Source organism: Pimephales promelas, chromosome 19 (genome assembly GCF_988280905.1).
Source record: "Pimephales promelas chromosome 19, fPimPro1.hap1.1, whole genome shotgun sequence".
Classification (NCBI taxonomy): Eukaryota; Metazoa; Chordata; class Actinopteri; order Cypriniformes; family Leuciscidae; genus Pimephales; species Pimephales promelas.
In genome coordinates, this window is record NC_142787.1 from 19,219,749 (window position 1) to 19,238,186 (window position 18,438).

At 38.9% G+C, this 18,438-nt stretch overlaps 1 protein-coding gene across 8 annotated transcripts in view; it reads right to left on the minus strand.

Annotated features, from left to right (window-relative positions):
• The window catches only part of ehmt1b (euchromatic histone lysine methyltransferase 1b), a 34,274-nt gene that overhangs the window by 3,071 nt on the left and 12,765 nt on the right, over window positions 1-18,438 (minus strand). Inside the window, exons 1-25 of one of the 8 annotated variants that reach the window (XM_039688256.2) lie at window positions 17,233-17,336; window positions 11,591-11,672; window positions 10,809-11,302; window positions 10,486-10,654; window positions 9,869-10,032; window positions 9,489-9,647; window positions 9,278-9,346; window positions 9,025-9,142; window positions 8,772-8,909; window positions 8,183-8,328; window positions 7,557-7,700; window positions 7,149-7,375; window positions 6,756-6,950; window positions 6,549-6,631; window positions 6,357-6,463; window positions 5,999-6,121; window positions 5,769-5,870; window positions 4,819-4,923; window positions 4,495-4,649; window positions 2,894-3,061; window positions 2,641-2,785; window positions 2,392-2,469; window positions 1,634-1,749; window positions 457-543; window positions 225-303 (exon numbers count right to left, since the gene is read on the minus strand). In XM_039688256.2, coding sequence (XP_039544190.1) covers window positions 225-303; window positions 457-543; window positions 1,634-1,749; window positions 2,392-2,469; window positions 2,641-2,785; window positions 2,894-3,061; window positions 4,495-4,649; window positions 4,819-4,923; window positions 5,769-5,870; window positions 5,999-6,121; window positions 6,357-6,463; window positions 6,549-6,631; window positions 6,756-6,950; window positions 7,149-7,375; window positions 7,557-7,700; window positions 8,183-8,328; window positions 8,772-8,909; window positions 9,025-9,142; window positions 9,278-9,346; window positions 9,489-9,647; window positions 9,869-10,032; window positions 10,486-10,654; window positions 10,809-11,302; window positions 11,591-11,630 — 3,411 coding nt within the window. In that variant the 5' untranslated portion in view covers window positions 11,631-11,672; window positions 17,233-17,336. Of the gene's footprint in view, window positions 1-224; window positions 304-456; window positions 544-1,633; window positions 1,750-2,391; window positions 2,470-2,640; window positions 2,786-2,893; window positions 3,062-4,494; window positions 4,650-4,818; window positions 4,924-5,768; window positions 5,871-5,998; window positions 6,122-6,356; window positions 6,464-6,548; window positions 6,632-6,755; window positions 6,951-7,148; window positions 7,376-7,556; window positions 7,701-8,182; window positions 8,329-8,771; window positions 8,910-9,024; window positions 9,143-9,277; window positions 9,347-9,488; window positions 9,648-9,868; window positions 10,033-10,485; window positions 10,655-10,808; window positions 11,303-11,590; window positions 11,673-12,842; window positions 12,943-13,023; window positions 13,138-17,232; window positions 17,337-18,438 lie in introns of those variants that run through there. The other 7 variants (XM_039688257.2, XM_039688252.2, XM_039688255.2 and 4 more) reach the window with 7 other exon arrangements.

Sequence of the window (18,438 nt, forward strand, 5' to 3'; positions counted from 1 at the left end):
AGTTTAGATTTCATGCCAACAGACCATCATCTATCTATGCAAGAAGGCCTAAAATTCAAGAGTATCATTGTATAGCCAAATAAAACATTCCTCTGAATTGACAGGGTTTTGCTAAATGATTTATGCAAAATTTGATTGAGGGAGTGCAGATAAGCCACAACTGAAGGGGGCAGACAGGAAAGGTAATGTGATTTTATAGGAGAGTCCTCCTTGGACAATGATACCTTGCTATCCAGACTGAAAAGATAGGAGTCATTCTCTCGGACATCTGCTTCGGCGTCAGAGATGATTTCACCTACGTATCTGTTAGAAGGAAATGAGACATTAGGGTGCAAACACTCAAAACAAACATCTCCACAGCCACAAAAACAGTTTGAACTAAACTCATTCACAAAAAGATATAACACAGGCCGTCAATGACCTTTAGAAATATAATAAAACAAAAAATAAACTCACTCGCAAACAAACGTTCCTTGCGGGATATCCTGTAATGTCTTGACACCCCATCCCATCATCTGCGTCCTGAACAACTGCAGTCTAATCCTAAGTAGTCATTTAAGAAGAAATCACTTCATTCAGAACATATACTAGAATTTAATCATGTTTATGCTTTTAAAAGAATGGAGATCAACTCCAGTTGAGACACATCTTGTTTTTAACAAAAAGAAACAAAATCTGAATGTATTTGGATTTTGTGGTGGGCGGGGGTTCAGATGTATGTGTAAATATGGCTTAACCTGACAGATTTTGAAATATGTAAATGGAATGTAATCAGCGCTTGATATTAGCTTTTTTTTTTTTTTTTTGCTCACAAGCCAATGTGGCTAAAAATTAATAATATTATCATTAGCTCTGATAAGGTTGTAAAGCTCCTTTTTTTCATGGTGTCTATTAAGATAAACGCATAAAATAGCTTCTTATTGTATATAATAAAAGTGCTGCATCATTGTTGTTTTTTTTGTACAACAGTAAATACTGTAATACAGAGTAGAACAAAGAATAAATTATTTTTTCTAAGAAAAAATCCACAATTAAGGCAACAGGATTACAACTTTATATAGGCATATATGACAGTTTTGGGGACTTTGGATTGTTTGTTTTGCATCAGCATTTCCTCATTATCATCATGAAGCTCTGGTAGCTCTGAGTAATAACTAGAGATATGTCCAGCTGAAACAAGTATAGGCCAACAGGTCTTTATTTTTCAGATTATTCCCACAAACGCATCTCCTGCTTTCTTTCATGGCATAATTAATTTTATTAAAACATAGAATTTACTTTGGAAATATAGTTGTGATAGCTATGACGTGACATAAGAGCAGCCCTGCTAGTAGTTACACCGTGTCCCTTAATCAAGAAGATTATTTTTTCTTTATATCGGCCATGCACACTCACAAACTGACTGAACGCTGTGTTGATGTGTGTGTGCACATGCGACCAGTCGCGTGAAATGATAATTTTTTGACAAAAGTCCGGATTTCATATTTGGCGCGCGCATCCTCACGCAGCGGCACTGCAGGAGAGCGTTGATCCACCTGCATTTGGCAGGTTGCCGGTCAATCCACCCGGGTTGGCGGGTGTTAATGTCAAGCCCTGTATGTAATCATCCAAAATGTAAGTGGATGGGAGGTACCTCAGTCCATTCTGTACCACACGGTTTTTGCAGGTTCTCCAGCAAGAGCAGGCATGGTTGCACTCAAATATAAGAGGTGGCTCCTCATTGCAGAACTCGGGGAGCAGACGACTCTCCTGTTACCACAAACACAATGAATTCAAACTCTCACACTTAAAAAGCACACTGCAACAAAAATGTAATGCAATTTTTGGATTTTTCCTGAACAAAATGTCAGGGGTGCTTGTGAATTGCACAATTGTGCATTTGGTGAATGGTTCTGTTTTGAATTTGCAAGAGTATTCTGGGGAGTTTCTTAATGGTTACTTTCTGGCCTAAGTTAATAGAGCTTCCACCAAGTTTTAATGATATTATTATCCATAGATAATGTTTAGATTCACTATTTTTCATTGTGTAGATAAAGATATATAAAAAATTGCATAGAGTTAAATAGTTTAATACTTAAGTAGTTTAATACGCAACACACTCTTACAGTTAACACACTCCTAATTCTAATTTTGAGCATTAGTAACTGATGTATAATTTAGAACCACTAATAATTATGACTAGACCGTCGCACTCTGTCTTGTACTTAATTCGTTCCACCTCTAGGTGGAGATATTTGCTAAGTCAAATGACATTAACAGAAGTTTAGCTTGTAATTCATGTAGCTGTGCTCTAAAACTACTCAGATATTCACAATTCACAGATATAACATCACAATAACAAACCGCTTAGTTTTTAGGTTTGATGGATGGAGTGCTTAGAAATGAACTTACTTTATCATACCAGCAGCGCAGGCTGAGTTGACCACACATGCAGCCAGCTGAGGAGCAATCGTCTTTACAGACACAGTACTGTGAAGTCAAATAACACCATTATGTTGTTTTTCTAATTCAATCAGAGCTTAACAGCTAAACAGACAAATCATATTTGTCAGGTACATTGCTAAAATGATTATCATCTTCAACACTGCAAAGATTAAAAAAAGTGTAACATTAAAAAAAATGACATTTCAGCTGGTTTACCTGCAAGTGAGTGATATTTTTGTCAATGTTCATTGGGGATGTCACACAGCTATCAGGGACATATTTGTAGTTGTCAGGACAGGGTTCACTGTCCACTGCATTCACACATGGGACAGGGACTTTCTCGTAGCCTCTGGCGATGTCCCTAAATGCAATTACACTGTCATTAATAGGCTGGTTTTGGTTGTAATTCTGGTACAGATAAATTTGTCGATACTGTGAGCTGGAAGAGAGTGAGAATAAGTGGATCTACCTGTTGAGAAGCTTCTCTGCAGGGGCAGCCAAGTTGCTGTTAGCTTCTCTTTGCTTTTTGTTGGCTTGAAGGGCGCTCCAAACCTTCGAGTTTTGGCTACAGCACTCCATGGGCGTCTCTCCCTCTTTGTTCTTAAGCCTCACATCAGCACCCTTTGACAGAAACAAGCTACAGGAGGCACAAAAGAGGCAAACTTAAAGGTTAGGACAGACTCTCCAAAATAAAAATGAAATATATTTAGTATGAATTTATTCATTTATTTTTATATATTATTATTAATACTAATAATAATAATAATAATAATAATAACTAGTAATACGGTATGTTATTTCAACTAAAACATAACAAAAAATAATAAAATACTTTTTTATTCTAATACATTATTACATCTATTACTACTACTACTACTACTACTTACTTTCCCCCCAAAAATTATTTTTGTTAGACAAATTGAAAATTTTCATTATGTGTGTAAATGTTTTATTTTGATTTAGAGATGCAATTGCAGCACAAAAAAAAAAAAAAAAAAAAAAAACCTTACATTATGTAAAAATGTATGTGTAATCCATCTGTTCCTGTGGCAATAATACAAGAAGAGCTCTAACCACTCACTGTAACTAACTGCAAATGGATCTATAATAATATTTGTCCAGGAAATTATGAGAGAAAGCTTTTTTGATACTGTCCAGCTCCAATAAGTCTACAAAGACATTGATCCAGTCTCCAAAAAAATGCAGCTTTAAGCTGATTAAAATCTACACAAGCACCAGATTAAGGCTGCAGTACATTGGATATGGATGTAATCCTGCAGTAACGTTATCTTTCTAGGAGGGTGGCTCGGATGTCCCCAAGTTGTAAATAAGCCTAGCTCACTACAAACCTGAGAGATTGAAAGGAAGTCTATGAATCAATCCAGAATCAGTCTGGATCCATAACACCTAGGGCCTGTTTACACATGGTACTAAGATGCGTCTTGGTCGTACATCCATGTTTTAATCCATCTCTTTTGTCCACTTTCAACCACTTCTATCCCGATTTCTTTGAGGGGAGGTCTATGGGCTGGTAAATGTATGGGTTTCTTCAGATCTTTTGATCTAAAAAAAACGTACGCAATATACATATGAACACACACGGAGATAATGGAAACAGATGCGGAGAGTTGCAGCTTTCCTTTCTGCTCTGATAGCAACAAGACTACACCCAACGCTGTGAGTGCATGCTAGAAATCAGGAATGGTAAGAGAACATTGTGCTTGGTACGCTTTTCATCTTCAAACCAAACTTGGGTCTAAGGCAACAAAGTTTAAAACCAGTCTGGCAAGCACAGGTCCCAGTGTTTACACATCAAGTCAACAGGCGAAGAGCATATCGTCTTTTGTGTCCGTTCGAACGCATTCGACCACATGAGCGTCTACACTACGAAAGCAATCCGATCGAATGTATTTTTCGACTACCTCTGGAAGTGGTTTGAAAGTAGACAAACTTAAAATGTTTTAAACCCCGTTTTGACCTGTATTTAGCGCCGTCCACTTGTGATCTGTTCGAGTAAAACGCTTTCTTAATACCAGATGTAAAAAAAGGCCCTTGTGGAGATTTACTCACTTTACACAGTCGAGCCGACTCTCCCGTGATGCTATGTGCAGTGGTGAGTCTCCGTGGATGTTGACGGCATTGAGATCACACTTGGCATCCAGCAGAATCTCAGCTATCTCCAGACAGCCAGAGAACGCCGCCCAGTGAAGACAGATATTTTCCTCCTAGAATCACGGTTGATGTTGCAACAAAAATAACACTTAGTCTTCTAAAATATATAAAAGAACTGAAAATATGACAATGAAAACTACAAAAATACTGTAAATGACAGATTAACATGTAATTTTGCTACATTAAATTTAGGTTTTCAGATACAAAACAGGACACACATACCTTGTCTCGGATGTTGATATCAGCCCCTTTGGAGAGCAAGAGTTTTACTTGGTCTACATGTTTGTACTCTGTGGCCCAAATCATGGCTGTCCAACCTCCATCATCCTGGGACAGAAAATGCAACTCTATTAGAAATCTCAACCTTTTGAAAGCTTCCAAGCAGAAACATGTTGGTATATTTGGATATTCCTTTATATATTTAAAGGAATAATGATCAGGATTTTCAAAAAATATTCAATTTCTTTGCGATGAATTGCTTTTGAGCTTAGCATAACTTGAAAAAAAATGCATATTCATTATGAAAAAATAGAATTGTGTTTCAAGATTTTATCTTTATTTTCATTAATTTTCCAGTTCTACGAACAACACTTTTAAAATGTAATTTTAAAATAACATTTAAATTACCAGGCCCCTTAGTTGAGAACTACTGGTATAAAGTCCTTGCTTAAAGATTGCTTTAAGATAAAAACAAAATGCTTCAAGATTCAGACAAAACCTTTTAGATGGATGAGCAATTGTGCAAATTTAATGCACAAAGCAACACCATATATATATATATATATATATATATATATATATATATATATATATATACATATACATATACATACATACACACATGCTATTTAGAGGAATTTTACTGATTTTCTAAAATTACCAAAAAACCTGAAGTGCATTCTTTAACTGCACAAAAATAGATCTGTAGCAAATTTGGTTAAAAACGCATTTTGAATTCCAATGTTATTCAAAAAACTTATGAAAAAGTGTCTCTTTGAGAAAAACGGGTGTTTGAGAAGTTTTCATTGAGAAGTATTGGTGCATTGTCTTCTGAAATTCCTCACATATATTTGGCAGATTCTAATGACTGAAATGGAGGAAATCCCCCAAAACACCCCGTCACATTCCCAAAACATTTTTACAAATGTTAAATGCAACAGAAGGTCCAATACCTGGCAGTTAATATTTATAAGGCCTGTAGACAGCAGATGTTGTACAATGCCAAAATGGCCAGCCTTAGCAGCAAGATGGAGACATGTTGAACCTTCAACATCCTTAAAGTAAAAGGAAACAGGAAGTGATCAGTGTTCAAACAGAGTATATGTTCCACCAAAAGCATTTGATTGCAGAATGTTGTACTAAACAAACTGGCTTATCAATCCTCTCCCTTGTGGCTGCTGACCTTTTGAGAGACGATGGCTCCAGCCCGCAGAATATACCGTACTGTATCAAGATGGTTGTTCTCACAGGCTTCCATCAAGGGCGTCCGCTGGTCCTCATCACACATGTCAATGTTTGCACCAGCCTGAGAATGAGATCACGATTTTCATGACAATGTCAAAGTCAATGGGGTCGTGACATCTTGATAAGCCACATTTGTATATTCAAATGAGATCGGACAACTAATAAAGAGGAAGAAGATTTCTCTCTTGTGTTTCACAGAAGAAAGTCATCCAGGTTCAGAACAACATGAGGGTGAGTAGATGTTGACTTTTTATCTTTGGGTAAGCTGAAACTAGTTCACAAGCATTTGCCCTCACCTGCACCAGCATATGGCAGACTTCCTGATGACCTGCTTCAGCTGCTACATGGAGCGGTGTGCGTTTGTTCTGGCTCTCCATTTTAAAGTTAGGGTCGATCCCATCCACTGAGAACAAGAACAAGAAGGTTTCCAGCACAAAGCAGACAACCATGAATAAAATCAAACAAACAACTTTTCTAATCACTCTTACCCAACATCAGTATGACCTTCTGCAGTTCTCCTTGTTTGGCAGAAATATACAACTGTTTTGGGTGGAACCGAAGCTTCTTGGGTCTTGAAGAACAGGAAATGGTGGGAATGAATCAGTGCAAGTCATTCAGGAGTTCATAATGATTAAACCCTATTTTAGCAAAGAAAAAGTGGCTAAATCAACGGTCATAATATTTGGGTTTCTTACTTCTCTGCATCTAGAGCCAGCAGGATACTTTCCAAACTTTCTTTAGGTGGTCCTAGTGGAGGTCCGATTGTGGATCCTGATCCTACGGACCCAGCTTTGGAGCCCACAGGGGACACAGTTGTGTCCTGTGATCCTGGATGTTTGGGTAAAGTGCTGTCTGCTTTGCCCTCTCCAAGAACAGAGAGCCGAGTAGACCTTTGATGACCAACAAATCAAATTTAAGTGCAAAAGTTGGAGAAACAAACTAAACATCCTACAAAGATGCTGATCCAGCAACATCTCCTACCTAGGTTCATTGCAAACAAACAAGAATTTTGCGAACCGAACTGAATTCAAAACAAGTTATTTTATAAACTGCATGTTGCAAAGATTGTTTTATACTTATGCACATACCCTCCAGTGGTGGTGTCCGCTTTGCCCTCTGAGGTGCTGGGCGCACAGAGGCCATGGTTGAGAGGCACAGTTGACGTCGTATCGGCCTTAGCAATGGTGACTTCTTTCGCCTTGCTGACCTCCTCTCCACAGTGAGGACAAAAGCTCTGACCGTTGAGCACCGAGGCACAGCCTCGATGAAACCGGTGGGAGATGTTCACCTCTGGCTGACACTCCATGAAGGTGCCCTACACGATGGCCACATGAAATACCTTTGAGTGGTTTGCTAAAATGTAACTGAAGTAAAAACTCTGGAGCTTTTCAGACACATGCACTGAGTCAAGAATTTCTTGGCCATTGGCTTGTCATGCTGTTATTGAAACCCAATCAAAACCTAAAACGTTCTCTTGGGTAAAGCCAAAGACTCACGGCTCTGCAAAAGAAGCCACAGCCTGGGCAGCACTGATGTTTGACCATGCCTGTGCGATGGTCCTCACACAGAACCAGCAGTTGGACAGAGTTTGAAGGCCTCATCATCTCGTGCTTCAGCACTGCACTCTGACAACGGCTCAGCTACCCCAGAACAACAGGGAACCAATTAGAAAAGAGTTCAGAACCTCAGCTTTTAAAAAGAGTAAAAAAAAAAATTGTATTGTAACATAAAACAGAATGTTACCAAAAATATAAAGATACCAAGTATTCAGCAGTTAGATGAATCCTAGGACCTTCTGTGCTGAACTGAAGTAAATTATTCACCTCATCACATTTCCAAAACTTTACCCAAACTGTATTCCGATAGTGTATAGCAGATGTTCTCAATTCTGGCCCTTGAGGTTTTTGAAGAGTTTGGCTCCAACTCTAACCAAACACCAGAACAAGCTAATTAAGGTCTTCAGGATTTACTTGAAAGTTACAGGCATGCGAGAACGACCTCAGCGAGTGGACCTCAAGGGCCAGCCTTAAGAAACACCATGTTAGCAAGACAATGCATTCCTGAAAAATGCAATCACTTCAACCAACATTGCTCTACATATTCACAAGGACAACCATCTCACCTGGCCATCAATGCTCTCTGTTGCCATACACTTTCTGTCCGCGAGCGTGAGGATCTCTCTGCTCTTGGGAGTCTCCATACGACAGCTGCAAAGGGGAAGTTCTTGCACCATGTCAGCATCTGTGCTCTCCACTGTCCCTGAAACAGCTAAGAATCACCATCTTTAAGACTCAAATAATCACACACAAGTCCTGAAAAACCATCATTGCAAACAGATAGCAGGAAGCCAATGTTACTTCAGATCTATAAAAATGATAAATATTGGATAGATGTACTGGATAGATGGACTGCTCGACAATAAACACATGACCACCAGGTGGCACCACATCGGTTGAGACTTGATGACTCATTTTATCCAAGATGGAGGCCACCACAAAGGCCTGACAAAACTCATCCTCTGAACGTTGCACAAATACATTGTCCTCGAGATGCTGAGCTTGAAACCAAATCAAATGGAAAAGTCTCAAATATAAAACTAAGAATATCTTTGTTGTTTTAATATTTAGACCATTGTTTTAATTTACAAGATCATTCAATGCTTCCCCAAGTTAAATAGCAAGGATGTCATATGCCACAGGATTTTGCTTCACCTGAACTCTGAGATGTCAGTAAGGCTTCCTGTGCTGCCAGGTTGAGCGAGTTTAGTGGGACTTCTTTATACTCTTTCCTACAGTCCGGGGGGCCTGATGGGGAACTCTGGCTCTCAGATTGAGACTGGAACTCCATTCCTGAAGTAATGATGGGACAGACATAAAGACATTTGTAAATTACCTCATATTAACCGCTGATGTGTTGCCCTTCAGCAGATATTTCAGGAAAAACATGCATTTAAACACTATGTACCGGAAAGTCCTTCTGTTTTCGCTTTCAGTTTCCTCTTGCGTTTTCTTGATGGTCGGAGCCAGGCGTGGTCTCCCTTGACCTTTTTTTTCCATTTCTTTTTCAAACTGGACTCCGAACTCTGAGGAGAACAGAAGTAACTTACAGTCAACAACGCTGAAATAATTTTGTCACAAAGTATTGCATCTAAATGACTCTTGGTTACTGACTGTTTCTTCTGATACTTGGTGAAATTAGAGAATGTTCAGGAGCTCACCAAGTCGGATTCATTTCCTTCCTCTTCGCCATCCGGTGACTCCTCAGACTCCTGTTCTTCATCAAGAGGCTTATGAATGAAAAACAAAAAATAATTAGGAACCTTAAAGGGAACTGTAATGACTAGATAAGCAACTCAACTTTCAATTTTTAACTTAAGGCAAGATGGAGAAAAATAATTGATCCCTGCCACTTTGTTGATAAATTCCCACCTGAGAGATTGGAGCTATTTTGGGTCCCTCCTGAGAAGCTTTGGCTCCGTCCTCAGTGACCAGCTCCTCATCATCCTCTGTGTCTTCTCCTTCTTCTGACTCTTCTTCATCAGACTCATTGTCCATTCTCTCTCCATTCACATGTACGACCTCTTTTGGCTGATGTGAAGCCAATGGATAAAAAGGCAGGCATTAACGTCAAGGTTCACGTTTCTTGGCTTCAAGAAGTACAGGAACGGTCAACCAATTGGCAATGAAAATATATTAAGAAAGCATTAATAATGGTCAAGACTCAGACTAACAATCTAAGCAACCATTCAAATATTCCTTATATTAACAACATAAAAGGTATTTGCCAATCTGGTGGTTCAATCTCTGACCTGAGGGTTGGGTGGCGACTGGGACATATGCTGAAACATCTCCAGAACTGTGCGTTGTTTCAAGACTTTATTTTTCTTCTTGGGCACAAGACTATATGTTCCCATTTTTCTTTTCTTCTTCCTTGACACGGCTGCTACTGAGGGAGAGACAGGTCTGGGTTCAACTGTCAATGTATAAAGAGAGAATTCTAGAATACAAGCCTGTTTTCAAGTACTTTATTCTCTGTAAAAGCAAAGTAACAGTTTTCATGTAAATCTGTAAAATGCAGGTTGGATTATCTGCATTTCTATTTGTAAGCAAACTTGTGTGTTTGACTTCAAAGTTAAATATTAACACATAGCTGTGCCTAAAATAAACAATATGCATACATCATACTTTATTTTCAATTCATTACTTAATTTAAATAATTTAATCATATTTTTTAAATAATTTAACATTAAATTATAACTATAGGTGAGCATTAATTGACAGCAAAGGTAATAATCTAAATGGCAATAAATAAGCACAATTAAATGTTCAATAATGCTCAAAACAGTTTCTCGAAATAGAATGCCACATTAAAAAAAGCATTAGAGTGACTAATTTTGTCGCAAAGAAAGGTAATATGGTGAATAACCTGTTTGTGGCTTGGCTGGTGTGGTGTTTAGTACAAGTGTGGCATCAGTTTTGCTTTGAGGTAGCTGATTCTGAATCTGGATTGGAGATGGCTGTGGCTGCACTGCCTCTGGTTTGCCGACACCGTCATCTTTCACCATGACTGGCTCTTTATTTTCCCTATTAAAAAGCTGAAGGAGAAACAGAAATGATCATGATTCATGAGCAGATCTAAAATAAAAATACCAAAACATTGTATTATAGAATGTTCAGTGCTGAATGCACTGCTGTCATGACTAGTGCAGACAATGTAGAAGAAATTTCGTGGCGGTAAATCATCTATACCTTTAGAGTCTGGTTTGAGGCTGGCCTTGACATAGTTTTGCGTGCTCGATGTATCGTTGGTGGGGGTGTATTCGATACTCTGCCGTTTTTAGTCTCTGTTTCCGCTCGCCTCTCCATTGGGCTTAGTCCTAGGTTTGCGGCACTGTTTGAAGAACCCTGGTCTGGGGATCGCAACATAGAAGCTGAAGGTGGCAAGCTTTTAGTCCCATGCCCCAATGTGGAACCCCCTATGGGGGACCAGTTAGTCCTGTGTGGGGCTGACACTGTGTCTTCCTGCTGTTTGCTTAAAATATATCCATTACTCCCCACTGTAGAGCCATGGGGCGGCTCAGTCTCTGACAGCCCGTTCTCCATAGATGGCGATCGGGCTGGTGATGCTTGTGTAGAAAGGTTCTGTTCAGTTCTCTTTGTGTCCGTGTTTTCATAGGTCCCATTTAGCTCAGTGGCCTCTCTGAGAGGTTCTGGTCGCCCATTCGTGTGATTTTCAATTCCTCCTACAAGAAAAATAACAGAAAAAGATGATTGATTTCACAATCTTAACAGTTACGGATAAAGATAATAGTTAGGCACTTATTTTAAGCTGTATAGTTCTCTAAATCATTTTTAGGTAGGACTACTGTGGATGAAGTTAACATAATATTTGACACCAAAAAATATTGCACCTTTTTGCAATAAAGAATTTAAACAACTCACCTATCAAGGAAGGGTCAAACAAATCAATACATGGCTATCAGCATTATACCACAAATATTCAGATGTATTAAAACAAATTTTGTATTTACCATCCTCACTGCAAGACTCTTTTGTCCCCTCAGACTTCATGGTTTCCCTCTTGCCCGTATCCCCATTGGCCAAACTGGAGGGCTGAAAAAACACAGTTGAATTATTGGATTTCCATTACATATGAAATGTTATTGGGGAAAAAAAATGCAAACCATAACTTTCAGAGGATTAACAAATAATAGAATTTTAAAGAGAGGGGAGAGATTGCACAAAGCCAATTAATGAAACTTCACAAATGTCCAAGCCAAGCTGATGGCAGGAATAACTGGTCTAAAACAACTTAAGTAGCTTGAGTATAAAAGCAGATCAAATTAGAATTTGGATTAAAATAGTTTCTCAAAATAGCAGACAATAATTATGGCCACTGGCAACAGAACACAAACACTAGCAAGGAAGAAAAAAGCATGGAGATGTCCCTTGGGAATGTGAGAGGCTTATCCCACAGGTTCAGTCAAAACAACATCTGAATAACAAGTGCTTTGATTGGCTGGGCTTTGAGCTGTCAATCACTCCTGAATCAAGGTCATATCTTTAAGAGACTCAACATCTCCCAATGCCATAACCCACAACTGGTTTCAACAAACGCCTACTGGTTCATCACACCTGAACCAGTCATGACAAGGCCCAATGCCATCATATGACGTATAATAATAAGAACAGGAAAAACAAATACAGTGGATGCCGAGGAAAAATTGGCACTTTTTTCTCTCTCTCATTTTTCATGTACTGGTGGAATTGTTCACTTTCGTTCTTCACAAATGGTCCACTGGAAGTACACGGCTCGATCCAGAGACTGATAAAGCCCATGTAGACATCTCTCCTGCTACAATAAGTGAAGCAAAACAAACCACTGGCAACAAATCCCTTTTTTAGAAAAGATTATCTGATCTCCCTGCAAAAACAGACTTCCAAGAAAGCCTTCTCTAATGATGCATGGAGAGTCCTAAAAACAGACCTCGTTGGATATGACAAAAAATTAATAATCTAAAAAAGGCGCCCTTCTGCCAAACATGCTGGTTCTCTTAGATATGCCACATCCCTGAGATCTAACGAGATGACAAGAAAATGCAACTCAAGAAAGAGTCTAATGCCTAAAGGTCTCCTTCCTGAAGACAATATATCTACAGGACTCCCATACAAGTCAAGCTCACTTTGGCCTAAGATCATGCATAATCCTTTGAGCTACTACTCAACTTACTACCCCACATCCCAGGTAGCCAGAAGAAACCTGTAATAATGCCAGGTGATCACCTTCATCAAGGATTCCAGCTTCACCCAATTGGCTTGTCATTGAAAAACATTTTTTAAAAAAAAACACAAACAGCAAGGAATGAGGTGATGAGATAGACTTGTTGATTTTTGCATCTGGAAGCAAAAACGGATGTCTACGAGCCATGCAACTGAAGTGGTGCATAAAGTCTCACTCACATACCAGCCTCAAACTACTGGAGTGAATCTCTGCAGCCAGGCTCAAAAAGGAAGAGGTAGGTCACAGGGTGCAGTAATTACAAGCAAATCCAAGCTTTCTCCCATCGTTTGTCCCCTCCCCCACCCCAGCCTCGATCCCCAGACCTCATCTGATTGGCAGATGCACCGGCTGCTTTCCTTTGCGCAGCCACAAAATGTCTGCCGCTCGTTGGAGCTGCTCTTGCAACAAAGGAGGTCGTGTGGCTTTCTGTTCCTCTCTCTCACCACAAGGGGAGCCACTTCATAATAAGAGTCCCCCTTTTCCCTGACCAAATCAAGCAAGATCTGCCCCACTGACACTGCAAAGAACCCATCACACCTTATCAAATCAGACCAACAGATTGTGGTTAAACTGAGGTCTGCCACGTTGAGACGCTCTGTGTCACCAGCATTCAGCTGCATCTCTGATGCAGTCGTACCTTGGGGATAACAAAATTGCAACAAATTGTATGCAAATCCTTGGTCTAGAGATGTTTCCCAACCGTTTTTGTCTTTTGTGCCTCAACTGCCCCATCAAATACCCCTCCATCCACAGTAACTGCACATTTTTTCATGAACGAAATCCAGATTATCAAGACATTTGCAGACTGTCACATGGCAAGTAATTAGCACCAAAGCTCAATATCACAGTCATTAGTACAATCGTTAATGAGAAGAACAGTAAAGAAATCTGCTTCTGACTGAAGTCTTTATGACAGTCTATAGCGTCTTAATTGCTTTGTTTAATAAGTAAAAACATATCAGAAGATAAATCATATTCAAATCAATTGACAGGACAGTCATGTTTCTATTTGAAGTGATAATGCCTAATAGGTTTTACAAAACCAAATCCTGTCATGTGCCCCCTCTACCCCTGGTTGAGAATCATTGGTCTAGAGATTTCCTCAGAAAATAGTTTAGAGCATTAGGCTATTTTCCTTATCTTGTAAAAACATTCTTGAGGCATTAAGAGAATAGCTAAAAAGACAATTTTCCACCTAAAACATGACAGGGTCTCAGAAAAAGAAACAGTTGCACAAAAACCCCCGCAAATTTTAGCAAAAGACCTTTAATTAAAAAGAAAACCGGTTTAAAATATCCGACAATTGCTACCAACATTATGAGTTCATTACATATGGACTGGCATAGTGTTGTCTAGTGATCAACAATGGTCGACTAATAACAATAGACTTTCAAACATACAGTTTGAAAGGTAAATCCCTCTCATAGAACAGTGTCAGAGTAGAGCAATTAATGGCCACACACTCAATGGACCTCTGTAATTTTATGACTTAAACACACTTTTTTTGATAGACATATGAGAGAAATCTATTCAGTATAGTTTCAAGACCCAAGGAGGACCCAAGTCTGTGCACTAGCTTCAAATGTTAAAGGGAACTTAAGAGAACACTAAGTTCCCTACTACTACCAAAACCAAAATGAACAAACAAAAAAATCTGCATTTCTCATTATTTTCCATTCAGAGTCTCCCACCGTGAGCATTAACTCCAATGATCTTTTTGTCGCCAAAACACTTTCCAAACAGACCAGCTGAGCCAGATCCCAGATATCAGCTTCCACATGCCTCTTATTGAGAGAAAAGCATTTGACTCCGATTATCCAGTTTTTTTCCCTTGATCTCCCCCTACAGGCTAAACAGGGAACATGCCCAGTAGAGGAAAGAGGAGGGAAGGGCCTCCTGCTCCTTTCCACCATGTTGTAACACAGTGTTTACTGATACGACAAGCCAGGCAGTGAATGTTTTCCACTGGATATGGGGTACTGGATTGGGATTTGGGTGAATGGGGTATAGGAGACCAACATCTATCTACGCCGAACACATTTAGGGTTTAGAACAAGAATTGAGAAGCAATTAAAAACTGAATCGATATAAAATAAAAATTTTATACTACTAAAAATTATACGCACACATAAGACTATATTGGGGTTCGTTTAAACAAACAAACAGACAAACAAAACACACAAACACACACAACCCGTCTAAACATTGTCTGGAAATCAACCATTTAACTTCACAATGTAATTTTTTTCCTCATTAATAAATATACCTGCTACTATAATACTGAAAACTAAACCAGCTTATGGTTTATCAAAAGCCAGTTGGGAAATATTGTTCCCACTAATGACCTATTTCAGTGTCCATGGAGAGCGCCGCAAACGCAGCATTACTTTTCATCTCTTCAGATGAATAGACAGATTTTTCAATTCCACATGCATATGATCCGCTTTTCTGGTATCAGCTAAGAATTAACCAGCTGCCCAGTGGGATTTTAAGACTTGACTTGAATAATATAAGCTGTGGATTCAGAGATAACGGGTTTGTCTTTGTTGCCATTCAGCAGTAGAGATTGAAGTGTAAACAACAAAACCCCATAAGGTATTTGTTGGCCTTACCTTCCTAATATCTTCTACGCACTGCAGCCGAGAACGCAATGTCTTAATGAGGACATGTGAAATATGAGAGCCCTAAAAATGATTCACACCTTCATTTCAGTATAATATCCAGTTACGTGTGCAACCAAACATCAGAGTCGAAGCCACAGTACGATGTGTCAGCTGCGGCTGTGACTCAAACATAAATGGCAATCAATGAAAAAAAAAATATATATATATATATATGAGACAAGATACCGGACAATGTGACCAATCCATTGAAAAGCAACAAATAAGGACTGATACACAAAAACTACAAAGGACTACAACTCAAAATGAATGCAGTACCAAACAAAATGAAAAATCAACATGACTTTATACCACTGTGTTTAGTCAGTTCGCATTTGAAGACATAAAAAGACCAAGAAATCAGATGATCGGGCAAAAAACAACAGGCCTCGTTCTTTGGGTCTTGCAGCAAAGACTAACCACTAAACTGTCATCTGTTGTCACAGAACCTGTTCCTTATTAAAGTCTCTCTGCAACTGGGCCTATTTCAAATGCGTCTCTTTAGAAAACATACAAAAAGCAGGTTTTCAGAAGTACTAGTCTAGTCTCTTCACACTGGCATGTCTGGACATGCAAACGTTGTTCTTGTTTTTCCTGAACAATGTCCTTGTCTGAATAGTACTATTCTTACTATTTCTGCAGGATATATTATGCATTGCATACTGTACACATTATGCATATTATGCATCAAATATCCAGATTATGAGTCATAGCACACAATGAGAAATACTGTATCCCACAATGCAATGCGCCTACAATTGACTCGCCTGCCAGCCTATTTCCAGTGTAACAAATGAACCAGAAGTAACAACAGCCATTTCCAACATCAATATGATCTTACTGCCAAAGGTAAAACATTTGAGATTAAGATTCAACGTAACCATATTTAATACTATTTAATGTAAGCAAGAAACTTTTCAGTTTGAGAAAGCTTCTCGGACAATAAAAATGAAGGCAGGACTTAATGTTGTCCATAGAAAAGATTGTTCACATCACTGGACTGGTGAACAAACCATCAGGGAAGAGATGTTGTGAGCTTTTGATTAAAGATTACGAGGGTGCATGAATTAATAAAAAATCATGTGAACAGACAAATAATTGCATAAAAAAAGAATGAAAAAGATTTCAAAAGAATAAATAGTATGCAGTCTCCACTCTTTAAAGGCATCCAAAATAATCTAGATCCAGATCAATGAAGATGACAACAGGCAAAATGAAGAAATACAAACTAAGGTACAGAACCTCAAAAGAGAGGATTCAAAATGAGACCTGAGCAGTATTGAGAAACAACTCCTTTTCTCTTGCTTTACATTTCTCAGTGCCAACAGAAGAAACAACCATCTGACCACAGACGCTATTAATCCCCTGTATTTTCTCCAAAGACTTCAAAGACTTGACTCAGACCTCTGTAAAGGAAGGAAAAGCCACTGTTGAGGGCTTCAAGCTCAAACGGATTTTGACACTGCACACTCTTGTTTCAGCTTAGAAGGCCGTTGACTACACCACTGGCTCAAAGCTTCAGAGTTAGTCTGGGTGCCATATTTCAGTCTTTTCTGAGAGCGTTCCTCTCCTCTGAACATCAATGGACTGAAAGTGAATAGTGAGATGACTAAGTGATGGCAAAACACAAGGCATCAAGATGATGAGTCTCAAACGATGCACATTCAGAACCAGCATGATGAAGAACCCAAGCATTGAATCACAGAATGTGTTCCCTCCATTGGTTTCATACCTGCTTTCACAACGATGGCCTCCGTTGAGGGAGAAAGAGCTTCGAGCTGACTGCTCCTCTTTTCTCTTCTCCTCCCGCATTCAAGCATTCAACCGGCTTGTTGATCATGTGACCTACAGGCTCCCTCTGTCGGTCGAGTTAGCTAAAGCTCACACTGAGCATGCTCAGTCAGTTCAAATTTCAATTTTTTTCCTCCTGAGAGCAGGGCAACAACGAATTCAGCCAGCCATTTCAATCGCTGGAAAGGACCAGAAAAGGTATGGTCAAGCAATAGAAACATGAAGCTCTGCAGTCTACCACAGGAACCACGGGCAAGATCGTGTTATCCTTAATCTGTTGTCATCTCTCAAGAGGTCTTTATCTCCACTGAGCCCCTTAGAAGGGCACGGCCACGGATGTCACAAGAGACACAAGGCCCAGAGAAGCCATTTACACACACAAAAAAAAAAAACATTTTTAATGTTGGTATAAATCAAATCTGTCAGAAAACTAGTTGTTTTGTAAAATTGTATTTAAGTCAGAGACAGAAATAAACATGCTGCTTATTTACGGGCTGGTGGTCAAACATGTAATAGCAAGGCTAATGAAAAACAATGAAGATGGGATATAGTCTTTGCAAATCAGCTTAAATTTCCCTGTATCCAAAACTGAAATCATTCTGCACTTTCAACAAGCGCTGTGTACTTGAGTCTATGAAGGTAAAACGACTCCTTTAAAAGACACTGAGGAATAGTATATTTCCCAAACACACGGATATAGTTTCAACAGCACAATCTGGTATATTTCAACAAGCTGTATTACTAATCATGAGGAAACAGACAAGCTTGACAAACGCATTGGAATTAAGGCTATTTTGCTCTTTCCAATGAAAATGCTATTTCAAAAATATTCCATGAAATAAACAAAAAAAAAGTTAGGTCCATGTCTATTATCTTTTAGGCCATTAATATGCTATGTGTTTCGCAGCATTCACACAGTTTGCTAGTTTTGCAGGGAAAACAAGCCAAAAAAAAAATGGATTTCTTGCACTGCACTGGATTTTGTCCATTAAAGCAATTTAGAATGAGAATGCCCCGCCCCTAAAACAGCAAGTAGCAAATCATGATTCACAGACACAACTAAAGCATATTCGCAATTAAAAAAAAGTGACAAGCCCTTCGATTTGTCCTGCCCAAAATTCTTGTTTAAAATGTAAATAGACTTCAA